The sequence below is a fragment of the Argopecten irradians genome, chromosome 1, assembly GCF_041381155.1.
Source record: "Argopecten irradians isolate NY chromosome 1, Ai_NY, whole genome shotgun sequence".
NCBI lineage: Eukaryota > Metazoa > Mollusca > Bivalvia > Pectinida > Pectinidae > Argopecten > Argopecten irradians.
In genome coordinates this window covers 55,788,406-55,804,141 of record NC_091134.1, presented here as the reverse complement: position 1 = coordinate 55,804,141, position 15,736 = coordinate 55,788,406, and the positions used below count along the sequence as shown (strand labels likewise).

Here is a 15,736-nt window from a genome sequence, read left to right as displayed (position 1 = left end):
AATAGTTTGACCATTTTATTTCACCAATGTGTAACAACAATAAGACATAACAAAGTATCAACATTGTTTATACAGTAACCATTCATATAAACATCCCTCTACAATCAGTATGTAATTCCTTTACACATTAGTAAATAATCCGTGGATAAAATGTCTACTCTCAAAAACTTTTGTACAAAGGTATACATATCTACACCTTTATGAAGAAGAGTTACCTGCATTGTCTTTATTCATCCATCAATTATCAGTCATTTTTCATAATAATTCTCAAACGAACTCCTACAAGTTCCTGTCGATGTACTCTTTCAGAGACAATTCTCTTCAATATTCATTACACATGATCAATTTCTTTTAAAACATTATCATAAACATCATTTGTTCCATTTACCACACATGAAAAGCTTATATCCTTTGAGAACATATTCACAAACACATCCTAGTTTATGATTTTCTGATGTAAAAATGTTATCTTATACTTTTTGCATCTTGAAACTATTACTATGATGTACACGTATTCTAAGAAACATTAATTTCCATTTTCGTGTCTTTTAACAATCTCAAAACTACAGTCAATAGGAATATTTCACATTAACATGGGCTATGAAGTGGATATGTAGTACATGTACTAGTATCTTATGTGGAGGATTATTGGTAGAATGTCAAACACTGTAACATCTTGAGTCACTGTGACACATAGATGGAGGGCTATATGCTACTGTTATAGACAAGAGGCCCAACAGGCCTGTTTTGCTCACCTCCAGGCATGCTAAGGGGAAAACACGGCAATGTTATATTGGAGTATAGATTAACTTCTGATCATTACATTGGGACACAGTCCCATGGTTTATAGTTTCCCATTCATTAAGGTACAAAACTAAATTCCTTATGCTGCAGACCAATTATGAACCACATCCTTTTATTTCTATAGCAGAAGTGATTTTGAAATATTTAGTAACTATCCACTCATTTGTATCATGACTTGTAGCAATTTAAAGGAAATATTGACAAACAATGAATGAAATCTCACCTGGCCATGATTCAAACATTTATAATTAAATTTACACATGTCTAAATGGTAGTCTACATGTTGATTTATTAGCATTCAGTGGTAATATGACGTACATTAAGAGAGACTATATTAAATACATGATATACATGTTCTAAATGAAGAGGAAAGAGGACAATACAGTAACTTAATAGCAAATAGGTTTGCTTGGAGAAATCTCTAATAATTAAACTGTACAAAATTGTATTTGCATCGTCTTGCTATAACAAATGATATCTTCATACAGAGGAGATTTTTTATAATACTAGATATTTATACATCATACAGAGGAGATTTTTATAATACTAGATATTTATACATAAGTGAGGGTTGTACCAACTGTTTTAAAAAGGCAAATTATGGAATAGAAAAAGCCTGATTTCTTGTTCAAAATGCAAAGTAAATAAATAAACCCAGATGTTTCACAGGATCATAATTATACACATCGCTAATTCTCAAACATACCTAAACAGTTCTTAAACTTCTCAATTTCAGTTTAATCTGATTAAAACTTAAATTATTTATTAAAAAGTAAATTTATTCAATAAGTGATTTCTGTAGATTTCTGCATATCCTGACTTTGTTCCATATATAAAAAGAAAACAATCAAAACATCAGGACCATTTTTTATTTTTTGAGATCAGAAAAAAATGTAGTTTAAGGCGTATCAAAGATAGGTATTTATGTATTTCTTACCAATAATTTGTGAACTGCATGTCACTCTGATTAAAACCAAATTGTCAACAACTCTCTGATACATATTCTACGTATAGTATCGGAGCGTAAACGAAGATCTGGCTTTAAATAATCTGATTGACTACATGTATTCTTATTGTATAAACACATTTCAAAATGATACCTGACTTCCAGGAGTTATCTTTCCTCTTACAAAGCATACAGATATTTCTGACAAAAATGTTTGGTGTGATATATATGTGTGAAATATCTTTAGAATTTCATCTACAAAACTTAGTACATTTAATGATATGAAATAATGTGAGTTATGTATGTATAAGTGAAAAAAGAACTGTCTGTATAAAGTGTGCAAATACACTTAAAAAATCCAAAATTCATTCAATGCAAAATAGAATGACTGCTATTATATATGGTAAAAAGATTGTATTAGACGTTTTGGCAATCTTATTGCTCACTGTCCAGCTGCATATTGGCTACTTCAGTAGTATTATTATTATTGCAATTCTCTGTTAATTTTACCATTCAAATGAACTATGCTACAAAATATTATACAAATGTACCAAATATAATACATGCATGTTCTGAACAAGCAAAACTCGTAAAAATAACCTTAGATTATAAACAATCAGTTTACACTTTAATTTGACAACAATGATCACCTTAGTTTTATTTTTTGGATATTTTTTTCGTCATCGTACCAGTATGCCCAACAAATTAGAGAAGAAAAAAAACATTCCCTACAAAAATATCCAAATACTGATGATAAAACAAATAAAAACTTAGATTTTGGCTATGTAAAGCCAGCCCTTCAGCTCAGATCTACACCAGAATACAAAGATAAAGTAAGCTAAAAGCTATAAATCTATGACATAGGAATGTGCTTTACATCATGTACTGTGAGAGCTAATATATACGTTGTAAAATCAATCATTTTTTTTTGCTTTGTTTTTTTCATCTTTTGGATTTATCATACATTATTAGTGATACAATATTAATCCACATAGATGATGTAGTACGTCACAGCTGATGATGTGGTAGACGATTATGATGTCACCTTTTGTGCAAAACCAGTGATGTCATTTAAAAGCGTGATGTTACAGTTGCAGATCTAATGATGTCATACACAACTTTCATATGTATCTTTGGGATACAGTGAGGCGTCAAAGTTTGAATTGGATGCTGATGATGATGAAGGCCAACCTGTTGGAGATAGAAGATGATTTGTGTGAAATTTGTGTCACCCAAAACCTCTAAAATATTAATAGGACAGATGCAGCAGATTCAACTAAATTGATGTTAGCATTAATGATCTCTATGGTAAATTTTATAAGGATCAATAATATTGAACAGATTGAAATTACTTTGCATATCTGGAATATTGAACAGATTGAATTACTTTGCATATCTGGAAAAATGGACTATTTGACACTGCTCCTTTGTTTTAGGGAGTGCAAGAATTTAAGAAGATATCAATGGTTTAGATATGTTGCCCAAAAATGAAACAATTTGAATATAAAGTATCTTCCTCAGTTTTTTCTGAAGGTTAGTGATTTTTATTTACCTTTGAGATCAATTCCAAAGCAGTTCAGTCTGTTCAAGTCTGGATTGGACTTATTTGTTGCGATTGCACTCCGGACATTAACCAGAGATGACCGCCGACTGGACACTGACTGCATATAGTTTGGATTGGTCAGTAAAAGTTCTTGGATTTGATACAATTTTGTACTGACATCCTTCCCCACCAGTACATGGAGAATGGCTGACATGAAACTGTCGGTATCTAGATGTTTTCTCAGCTGAGGAATGGGCCATGTCAGCAAAAGACTGTCATCAGCTGCTTCTATCGAAACCTAGTGTAAAGAAAAAATATTATCAGCTACTGTACAAGCTAACTTTGATATCATTCAAAATATTTCATTTCAAACAAACTCTAAACATAGCAATATGTAATCTACGAAAATTACTGAGTAAGTCATATTTTTGTAAAAAAAAAATATATGGAAGGGAATTTCCACAAGTGAAATTTTTCTTTCATACAAATTTGACTTAAACTTGGAATATTACTTCCATCGATATTTCTTTGCTCCAAAAGTCCCCAGAATTAAACTGATAAGTGAAAGTCACAGTACCTTGATTGGTTTTATCAATAGCTAATGGTCACACTTTTATGTGTTGTATGAATTTTATAGTCCTATCCCACAAGAGTATACTGCCAGACATTACCGGGTAAATAGCTTACTACACCCGGTCACATTATACTGACAACAGCAATATTTGTTATTTGTCCCATTTTCTTTATGCACAGCAGGAGAAGAAATTAACATATATATATAGATATAAGGTGTCATGACCTGGAAAGGAACCCAGAGCCTTCTACAAAAGAGGGAACGCTAAACAAGAAGGCCAAATGTTTTTAAGGAGATATAAAAGCTCACTAGTTCCTTGTTGTATTCAGGCTACACCTTTAGAACCATTCACTTCATTGGCATTCACATGTATATGGATACAGCTTATACCAGGTACAATTTGAGAGGTTTGGTTGTTAGAACAGAGATATAAGTATAAATAGCACATCACTAGATTAAGTTATTGTTACTTAGCCTAGTACAATGACAGGCTAGTTGCCTTGAGCCAGTAGTTGCTGGGTTGAATGCCAAGCATGGGCAGGGTATTTTTCCAAATTCCTTTCAGATTTGATGCAGTTGACCACTCCAATCTGCATTGGTGATTGACAGGCTTAAGCTGCCTTTAGCTTGGAGCTATGTACCAGGAAACTGAGTTCTAGTTGTATGTGCATGGTAAGAAAATCTATGTCCTTTAGTTATCAATGGCTATGTCAATGCCAAACTTTGGTTGGAGGGGAAAGAAAAGTCCTCAGAGGAAAGCCATTGTACCTATATAAAGCCAATAGCTGCCCTAAATGATCAAACTTCAATCTCATGACATAGTATATAGGCATATTAAAATCTCAAACACTGCACCTTTGCTTTAAAGTAATTTTAGAATAACAACAAAACTGTTATATATGACAAAAATTGTTTGAAAGTCTTGTAATCACAGGTGTAGATATGATAGCAGTCATTAACTAGAACTGTTGCCAGAGTGGACAACTAATATTCCCCCAAATTGCAGAATTCCTGGACAAATTAGTTATAACTCCATTAATAGGGGATATTGCAGAACCCTATATAGTTTACTCAGCTCCCCTTTATGTCAGGGTTCTGTGTACCACATTTTATCAAAATCTGTCAAGTAGTTTAGGAAGAGTTTGCCGCAAAAAACAATGTGTCTATACAGACGGACAGAAGGACAGACAGACAGAAGAACAGACAACCCTATTTCAGTATACATCCCATTAACTTTGTTGTGGGGGTATAAAGATTTCATTATAAGTTTGATTCATTACAGATACCTCGCACTTAAAAGGACAGAGTAGGCCAAACATGAATACAATTATGAACCTCTATAAAGGGTCAGTAACTTCACCCTCGGTGCTCTCCATTCTCTGGAAGCATGTCCCATTTTAAAGGGTAACGAGAAGTATTTCTAAAAGAACCTAAAATTGAATAGCTTTAATAATTATAGGTCTTGTAATTATCTATAATAGGCAATGCTCTTTAGTATACTTAATCTCCTTTGTATATAAAAACACTTCATAATTTTTTTCACAGAAGAAGATGAAAGCAGCCCATAGTGACTTATAATTCATTACCAGGTTGTCCGACTCCCCATTAATATAGCTGGGTGATTAGAGAAGCTTCATCAGTAAGTGGTACATTACCTGTGTAGAAGTTACATATAATCCTCTTATATAGTCTATTATTACCATGATCTACTATCCCCCTCCCACATGTGTATACAATATTATTTAAAGACCATCTTCCAATTGCTTGATCCTCTTTTTTAAGGGGGAGGGTTGTTGTTTTTGTCTGTCTGTGCATGTGCATTGCTTTCCATTCATATCTTCTACCATTTTATCAATATATATTCATTCATTGCCAACTTCTACATAGTTTCTTGGTATTCTATGTCTGGGAGGCCATAGTATCAAACTGATTAACTGCTGCTGCCTCATTTCCTGGTACTGGCAGCTTGAAGGTTGATGTTTTCTGAGTCTTGGCATTTCAGTTCGATCTTCACCACCAAAACATAGCGTATATATGTTCCTAAATAGCAGTCATTAACTAGAACTGTTGCCAGAGTGGACAACTAATATTCCCCCGCTGCACAAATTAGTTATAATTCCATTAATAGGGGACATTGCAGAACCCTTTATAGTTTCCTCAACCCCCCTTTATGTCAGGGTTCTGTGTACCACATTTTATCAAAATCTGTCAAGTAGTTTAGGTAGAGAAATAATATAAGGAATGTTTTGAAATACTAAATATGCAGGTTTCCCGGCCATATATCTCTAGCTTTCTTCAACCACAACTGAATCATGATAATAGCTGTTGACAATATGTAAACACAAATCAATTAACATTGATTCTGCTGTGACATGTATTTCTTGAATGTGTTCCCCAATTCTTTAGTTTCTTTAGCACAACTATACCTTCTTTGGTAACAGTGATTTAGTCTTGCTGCCCCCACAGGGATCAATCTAGCTCTGATTTATTACCGTTTATGGGTAAATTTTCCATCAAGGAATGAAATCCCCTCTGGCCTAAAATTCCCCTGAAGATATGAAAATTCCCCATTTGAAGCTAAAAAAATTCCTGTGACTTATTTTTTATTATTTATTTTTGCATATTTCTTTATATTTATCATACAGCTACTGCTTATTTTATGCTAAACTCAAATTTTTCATTATTGAGCTTAAAATCTTGTTTTACTAAATCTAAAAATAAAATTAGTTGTTTTACAGTACTTTTTCATCAAAATGAATATAATTTTGGACCAAAATAAGAAGATTCAAATTCCCCTATATTTCGCCAAATTTTCCCCCTATTTTGAAAAAGGGTAGTTTACCCCGAAACCTAGATTGATCCCTGCCCCAAAACAATCAATACCTACCTGGTACGTTGATGCTGTGTGCCCACTAAGAAGATAAGAATCATATTCTGGTGAGTCTACCAATTGGTCAGCCTCTATGAAATGTAGAAATAACTGCTGATAGAGCACTTTTAACCTGAAACAGAAAACAAACCCCATTAATTTCTTCATCAGTGGATAAAAGTTCTTTCATGCAGTATATCAACGTACAATTAAACTCAAGTGTAAATTTCCTTATTTTCTTCCCAATGATTTCATAAATTGATCAATTTTCAAGTATTTAATGCAGAGTTATTTGAAAGTTAACCGTCACTTGCTGTCAATTATTACATTAAAACTAGCATACTGGAGACGTCTTTCAGAAAGGGTTATGCCCCTGCTAAGTTGACCTCTAGCTGCAGTTAATCACAAGCAACATTTTTTATTTCAAAACCTCTTCAAAACTATGACCATTGTATTGGGTATCGATCCCAAAAACTAGTACACCCATTTTCACTGAAATAAAATGAGTTTAAATTTTGACCCCTTTAGGAGTCATGACAAACTTCTTTGATTTCTCAGAAAACATCAAACATCTAGTGCACATTTAAATACTCTCTGTTATGACCATGTGCAGTTTCAAACCATCAGACCAACTGGTTTTAAAGAAAATCTTCAGAAACCATTTTTGGATAAACAAACAGATGGACAGACAGACACAGGCAGACAGTGATTACTAAAGGGCTTCTGCATTGATCAGATAAGTAGCCTAATGATACCACAGTTGTCCCACATTATACACCAAGATAAAAAGAGGCCCAGAAAGCCTGTATTGCTCATCTGGTTTTATTTCCTCAAGGAATTTTTATATGAATTTCTCTATTTGGCCTCATCCCTCCCGCCCCAGTAGGGTCAAAACCAAGATTTTACAAACTCTTGTTCCCCTTACTCTACGAATGTTTCTCCCCCAACTCTACAAATGTTTATGGCAAAATTTGGTTACAATCCATACATAACTCTATGACCACTAGCAATTTAAATGATTTACCTCTATTTCCCCTAATAGCCCCGCCCCTCCTGCCCGTGTCTGTCAGAGCCAAGATTGATACAGAATTGATCCCCCTTACCCCAAGAATGTGTCTGGCCATATTTAGTTATAATCCATGCAGAACTCTATGACTTCTAGTGATTTAAAGGATTCACAACTGTTTATACCTACTGGGCTCTGCCCCTCCTGCTCCATGGAGTCAGGGCCAAGATGTATATAAACAACAGCCAAATTGGTCTCATTAAGAATTTCTATGTATACCCAGATAATATCAGGTGTCTATTAGGCCGCTTGGTTCTTGATAAGAAGTTGTTATAACAGATCTTTAACTATTTGACCCCAGTTGTGAACTTGAATAAAGGTCAAGGTCATTCATATGAACTCAATATTGAGTCTCTAGACCTCTTGGTTATTAACAAGAACTTGTTAAGATATTTTAGCCTATTTGACCCCTGATATCTTGAATGAAGGTCAATGTCATACGAACTTGTTAGCCCTTCATTTCAGTATATCACAGGCCAAATATCAGGCCTCTAGGTCTCTTGGTTATTAACAAGAAGTTGATAAAAGATTAATAGATTTTAGCCTATTTGACCCCTGTTATCTTGAATGAAAGTCAAGGTCATTCATTTGAACAAACTTTGTAGCCCTTCAACTCAGCATGCTATAACCCAAATTTCAGGACTCTGGGTCTTCAACTTTTGGGAAATTGTTTAAAGGGAAAAGTTGATGCCGGGCGATGGACGCCTTATCATGGCATAAACTTACTTGCCCGAGAGCTAACTAGATCCCTTTTCCCAATGATGTTTCTGGCCAAATGTGGTTACTTTATAACTATATAGTGGCAATTTAAAGGAAATAACAGTGACAAACGTCGGATGCTACGCCATTGCATTTATAGCTCAACAGCCTTTTGGTACAAATTTGTAAATGGCTTATTGTTAAACCAGCATTTTCAATAATGAAATTGATGATTATGTAAATGGATGACTGCATGATATAAATGGCATCTCACAACCATATGAAACTTCTGCCATTTCTTGCAACCTGAACAATATGAATTCTAACAAATCTGCAGCCAGGAAATGATAAGTTTTTCATATCAACAAAATGAATACTGCCATGATTTTCCTATTGTAAAAGCATTCCGATCAGTCAGTGTATTACACTCCAGTATCATAAGTCTAAGGCATATACATGTATAGCCACCCTATAAATGACAAGGTAAGACTATACGCCTGTTCGTTAGATGACAGGGACATAAGGTGATGGCGACTTATATGCTGTCAAGGGCTCACTTACAATGTAGACAAAACACTACACAACATATGGCTGATCAAATATTAAACGGCAAGCTGTCAATATGTACGTGTTTTGCAGACTTATCACATATCTATGGTAATGTTTTCTGAGAAATAATTTTGAAGTTTATATTTTTAATAAACCAAAGCATTTAACAAGATTAATAGATTTATCTTACATTGAATAAAACTCTTATCTATACTTTGAATATTGCATTTAATTTCCTATCAATGAAAAATGATCAAAGTGTTGCAATGGCAGCAAGATTGCGTAATGAATAATTCATACTTAAAGCAACGTAATTTGCATCGAGTGAAAAAACAAGGTTTATAAATTGAACATGTGTCATGAGATATGCTTGTTGATCTTACTTGCTGCAGTGAGAGAGTCACAACATATTTTAAGCTCAGGACACCCTTCAATAACAAAAAACAAAACCATTGCTGTATGATCAGATAAAACTAACTCAGTGTCAGAGGGATCAGTAATTAAAGTTGAAACGTCTTGAGAAGTATACAGTCAAAACAGTTATAATGAACCTCTGGGAACCAACAGAATCACTTTGTTATAAGCATAGTTCGTTATACACATATTACAGGCATCTAACTGTAACGGGGAATGAAAATTGCTACGTTATAACTATAGGGCTGGGTATTGGAGGGTCTAAAACGATACGATACGTATTGACAATACACTGAAACAATACACGATACGTATTGACGATATACTGGACCTCTTTTTTCAAATTCAGTTCACCATTGTGTTTTGAATATTGTGGCGATAAAAGACAATTTTGATAAAACATTCTATAAACCTGGCAAAAACCTACCAAACATCTGATTTGGTTCACCATCTGTGCTGATTTATTTCTGTCAATTCGTATTCTTAGCTATGAAAAGACATTTCTAATCCATCTAGGGGACACAGATGCTTTAAACACTTCCTTTTGATTGAAATGCTCTGACTTGAATGATGTTTAAGAATAACTTTTGTTTGGAATTTCCTCTTTCTATTATAAAAACAGTAGGTTGAGTTGTTAAAACGATACAGCGATATACAGCATGTTTGCGTATCGATATTCGATACACTTCTGAAAATCGACACGTATCGGTATATCGATATATTGATCCAGCCCTTTATAACTATGACTTTAATGTAAGCGTGTTCGTTATAAACATGTTTTACTGCTCGAATTTTTTTTTTACTTTTGAAATGTTTTCTTAACATCAAGAATTGTTATTTATCACATAATCTTCCAGCTGTCAGTGACATCATATGTGTAATATTTCTCCATATCTCTTAAGTGTATGATACCTAATAAAACCTGAAATGATTTTCATTGGCTGGAAATTCATGAATGATTCATGAACTTTCAAGAATATTAGCAGATTTTGGTTCATGGGAAAAAGTTCATGAATATTCATCAAATGACTCTTATGAACTCTTCATGAACTTTTATGAATCCGTGAAACATTCATGATTGTTCATGATCAATGTGTCTATTATTTATGAATATCTATTATTACAATTATCTATGAAGTATTATGCATGACTGATATTCATAAAAAATCTTCAAAATGAATGAAAATGTTTCATTCATTTTTAAGAATTTTTATGAATATCAATTATACATAAAACTTCATGAATGATTCTTGACATGCTATTCTTAAAGTATTCATGGATTTTATTCATCAACGTTTCGTAGGGGATTAATGTCTTACAGCAGTAAATGTATACTGCAACCTTCAACCAAGGAGTGTGTTGTGTGGTAGTTAATGCTCTCTAATTTGTTTTTTAAATCAACTAAAAATTTAATCCAAAATGAAGTGTTGGCTTGTGGTTGGTTAATGACCTTAATTCATCAAAACATCAATAATCAGTTTTTAATTGAATACAATTGCAATATAATTTCACTTTCTCATGAAAGTAATTATTCAATGAAATGTCCAAAATAGAAAGCTCAATACAGGTATATAATCCAAGCAAGAACAAATACAGTGAAAATCGAAATATATAATATACAGTAAAACCTGTCTCAGTGATCATGCATCTATTTATGTAAAGACACCTTTTAAATAAGACTTCTACTTTAGTATTTTGGGGGCCCACATTACCAATTTTAACACAATTTGACCTGTGTATTAAAACCAATGGCTGTGAAAACATTTTTTCTTGTCCATTGGGTGGTCTTTTTCAACAAGTTTGTATCAAAAGTTGAAATCCATGCACAGTAAAACATATATGGTTATTACAAAGACCCAAGGAAATTGCCTTGTTTTAAGCATGGTTACGCATATTACAAATAACTTGAAGGAACTTTGATAAGGAATAGGCACCTACTTTTGAGATGAGTTCTGTTAGCATTGGAAGCCTTTCATTCCAGCATGCTATAGGCCTGATTTTATGACTCTAGGACTCCTATATTTGGAGAAGACAGTGTTTAAAGGGAAAAGTTGGCACCGGACAGATGGATGTCCGGACGCCTTTCCAGCAGGTGAGCTAACAAAACCATGATTGAAACACAAAATTAATTGAAGGAAGGTAGGATGATATATCTAAGTACTACAGTACAGAGACAAAAGAACATACCTGCCTTTTACGAGTATTGAGAGTTTGCGTCCTCCTTCAGTGCAGCCCTCCTTTGCATAAACAGTCCCTCTTGTTAACACATAGAGTTCTCCTTGGTTACTGATGTCTCTGAACTGTTGGCGCGTCACTTTCAGCGGTTTGAATACTTTACTGTACAACTCATCTAATTCACTGCGGAACCTTGTCGGAAACATTCTATATATAAGGTAGGACAGATGTCCCGTGTTCACTATAAAGAATATACAATTCCAGATTAAGACATCAGGCATACACACAAATATTCCTGCCCATACTGAGAAAAACAAATATCCAAATCCCAAAACGAAACGTAGAAAGAACGCATGGTGTTGAAAGTTAGTCGGTGTTAGAAACGATAAAACCAGGCACAGATTGGCTAACTGGAACAATGCATGCTGGACATCTTGCCAATCACTGCACCGACCCAGATTGTCGGGTAATCCCGTCACATTAGTAGAATTCATGAGAAGAGTAACAAATGAAGTCGTGCTTGTAGTCAAATTCTGATGTAGCACTTGTGTGGATGTCGATGGGAATGTAGTCACTGAAGATGGCTCCCAGCTAGATGATACGGTTGAATCTGTTTGTCTCAACACTTTGGAAGTCAGTTCTGACAATAACGTAACTGTAGTGAAGTTCTCAGAAATTTGGGTTGTTTCCCCTGAAGAATTCAGGGTCCCATTTAGTCTCATTGTGAATGATAATTTTCTGGGCAGTCTTGCTATTCTGTAAAAAGAAATAATAAAAAGAAATAAAATGGATGCATAAAATTGTTCAGAGCAATTTCTTTACATATGATAAAATCTAAATTGAAATATATATATATCAAGAATCTGATTGAGAAGACAAAATTTAGAAATTTCTGTTGAAACATCACGATAATATTACGTAATACCAATGTAAGGTGCTATCATAAACCATCCTTACCTGTCACTCAAAAGCAACTAATCACATTTGCGTTTTACCACTTATTTCCGAGGCTGCAGTCAATTTCATGCAGGAAGTTCCGTTGCTAATGAGACCGCAAAGATTTAGCCTCTGAACTAGATTTATCAATGCTATAGAATATAATGACATACTACAGGTAGCACACTGCCATTACCTTGAAAACTATGGTTCCTTAACAATATCAGCTATGTATATAATATTTACCCAACCTAGTATATTGACAATCTGGATTTCGGTAAAGAACATTGGATTCAATACCTGAAGTCCTAAACTGATATGGTAATTCTATTTCTTTTTCCCCCTCCAATTGTCGTAAAATGATAATAAAAATAAGACGATGAATTGAACAAGAGATCCCAGAGGGATCTTGGCGCCCACCTAAGAATGATCTTTGTTTGACAAAGGAAAGAGGGATCTTTTCTCTGCTTTTCAAGCTTTTACTACATATTACTACACATGAAATTTGAGAAAGATCCCTTGACTACTTTAACAGTAGTTAATTGATATATAACAGTAACAAACTTCAATTATCAAAATCCAAGATGGCTACCTGTCTGCCATCTTGTTCACCGATCGGTCCTAAAATGCAATATGCACAACTAGGGCCCTAAAGGAACCTGTACATGAAATTTTAGAAGAATTCTTTTGGTACTTTTTGAGAAATAGCGGTAACAAACTTTAAACTATCAAAATCCAAGATGGCCGCCTGTCGGTCATCTTGTTAACCGATTGGTCCCAATATGCAATATGCACAACTAGGCCCCTAGGGGAACTTACATGTGAAATTTGAGAAAGATCCCTTCAGTACATTCTGAGAAATAGCGGAAAAAAACCTTCAATTGTCAAAATCCAAGATGGCGTTCTGTTGGCTACCTGTCGGCCATCTTGTTCACCGATCGGTCCTAAAATGCAATATGCACAACTAGACCCCTAGAAAAACCGGCACATACAATTTGAGACAGATCCCTTCAGTACATTCAAAGAAATAGTGGTAACAAGCTTCAACTATCAAAATCCAAGATGGCATCCTGTCGGCTATCTTGTTCACCGATCTGTCCGAAAATGCAATATGCACAACTAGACCCCTAGGGGAACCTGCACATGCAATTTGATACAGATCCCTGGAGTACTTTCTGAGAAAAAGTGGTAACAAGCTTTAACTATCAAAATCCAAGATGGCGGCCTGTCGGCCATCTTGTTCATCAATCGGTCCCAAAATGCAATATGCACAACTACGCCACTAGGGGAACCTGCACATGCAATTTGGGACAGATCCCTTCAGTACTTTCTGTGAAATAGCTGTAACAATCTTCAATTGTCAAAATCCAAGATGGCGGCCTGTCTGCCATCTTGTTCATCGATCGGTCCCAAAATGCAATATGCACAACTAGGGCCCTAAGGGAAACTGTACAATAAATTTGAGAAGAATTCTTTTGGTACTTTTTGAGAAATAGCGGTAACAAACTTTAAACTATCAAAATCCAAGATGGCACCCTGTCGGCCATCTTGTTAACCGATTGGTCCCAAAATGCAATATGCACAACTAGGCCCCAAGGGAAACTTACATGTGAAATTTGAGAAAGATCCCTTCATTACATTCTGAGAAATAGCGGTAACAAACTTTAACTATCAAAATCCAAGATGGCTGCCTGGCGGCCATTTTGTTGACCGATTGGTCCCAAAATACAATATGCACAACTAGGGCCCTAGGGGAACCTACATATGAAATTTGAGAAAGATCCCTTCAGTACTTTCTGAGAAATAGTGGTAACAAGAATTGTTAACGGACGGAAGGATGGATGACGGACCATGGACAAAAAGCGATTTGAATAGCCCAGCATCTGTTGATGGTGGGCTAAAAATACAATAGTAATGTATATTCATATGTTACATTGATTTTATGTTACAAAAACATCTTTTAACCCAAAAGGATATTTCTTTCATTCTCTATATACCATTAAATAATTTACACATTTGTAATTAGCTTTTACAGGTCCCATGATTTGATGATTTGTTCATCAAATTATATAAATCAGTATCAATAAGAGTTGTCAGGATTGCCTAGTCATGATTTAATATGTCATTAGATTTTCTATTCATCTGTTGTGATTTTACAATTCTTTGCAGTTACACAATTTAACATAAACAGAGATAATCATACTCATAACACAATCATTTCCTTAAACTCTTTCATAAAAAAATATCAGTTATGTAAAATAATGTTGAAAATGTTGCATAAAAGGTAATGGTGCTTAAAATTTCCCCACTAATAAGCACATTAAACAACCAGAATAATATGAAAATATGGTGTTATGAAGTACTGCCTGTATTTTACAAGCATTTATATGATACTTCAGACCTGACTAATCATCTTCAAAATATGAAAAGACAAGATGTCATTTAAAATTTTTAGCCTTTTTGACCTCCCTGACCTTGAATGAAGGTTAAGGTCATTAACTTGAACAACAAACTTGTTAGCCCTTCATGCCAATATGCTACAGCCCAATATCAGGTCTCTTGGGATCTTAGTTATCAAAAAGAAGTTGTTAAAATTTTTAAGGTTTTTGACCACTGCAACCTTGAAGGAAGGTCCACAAGGTCATTCATTTGAGCAAACTTGGTAGCATTTCATGCGAGCATTACTACAGGCCCAATATCAGGTAACAAGTCTCTAGGGCTCTTAGTAATTGACAAGAAATAATTCTAAAATTTTAGCATTTTTGTTGAACCCTGTGACCTTGAATAAAAGTAAAGGTCATTCATTTGAAAAACTTGGTAGCCATTCATGCCAGCAAGCCGCAGGCAAAATATGAGTACACTGGGCCTTTTGGTTCTTGAGAAAAAGTCATTTGAATGAAAAGTTTAAGCACGGCGGACGGACGAAGCATGATAACTATAAGTCATTCTGACCCTTTGAGTCAGATGACCCAAAAAGTTTGGAGGTCACACCAATCGTTGTAGTCTTTCATCTCTTGCTTCAGGTTCAATAGTATGTCTCTTAGGCTCCTAACTCATATTGACAGAAAATTGTTCAAAGATTCTATAATGTATGACCTTGTGAGTGAAGATTAAATTTATCATATAGAAAAAACAGGCCTTTTATCCCAGCATGTTTTTAA

The 15,736-nt window shown here is 34.5% G+C and overlaps 1 protein-coding gene across 1 annotated transcript; it reads right to left on the bottom strand.

Moving 5' to 3' along the window:
• On the bottom strand, positions 1-12,396 carry LOC138334372 (blood vessel epicardial substance-A-like). The gene is made up of 4 exons (XM_069283042.1): positions 11,652-12,396; positions 6,755-6,869; positions 3,303-3,591; positions 1-2,941 (listed from the first exon to the last, which is right to left on the bottom strand). Exons 1-4 carry the CDS (start codon positions 12,359-12,361, stop codon positions 2,859-2,861), a joined length of 1,197 nt encoding a protein of 398 aa, XP_069139143.1. The 5' UTR covers positions 12,362-12,396; the 3' UTR covers positions 1-2,858.
• Between the last annotated feature and the right edge of the window lie 3,340 nt (positions 12,397-15,736).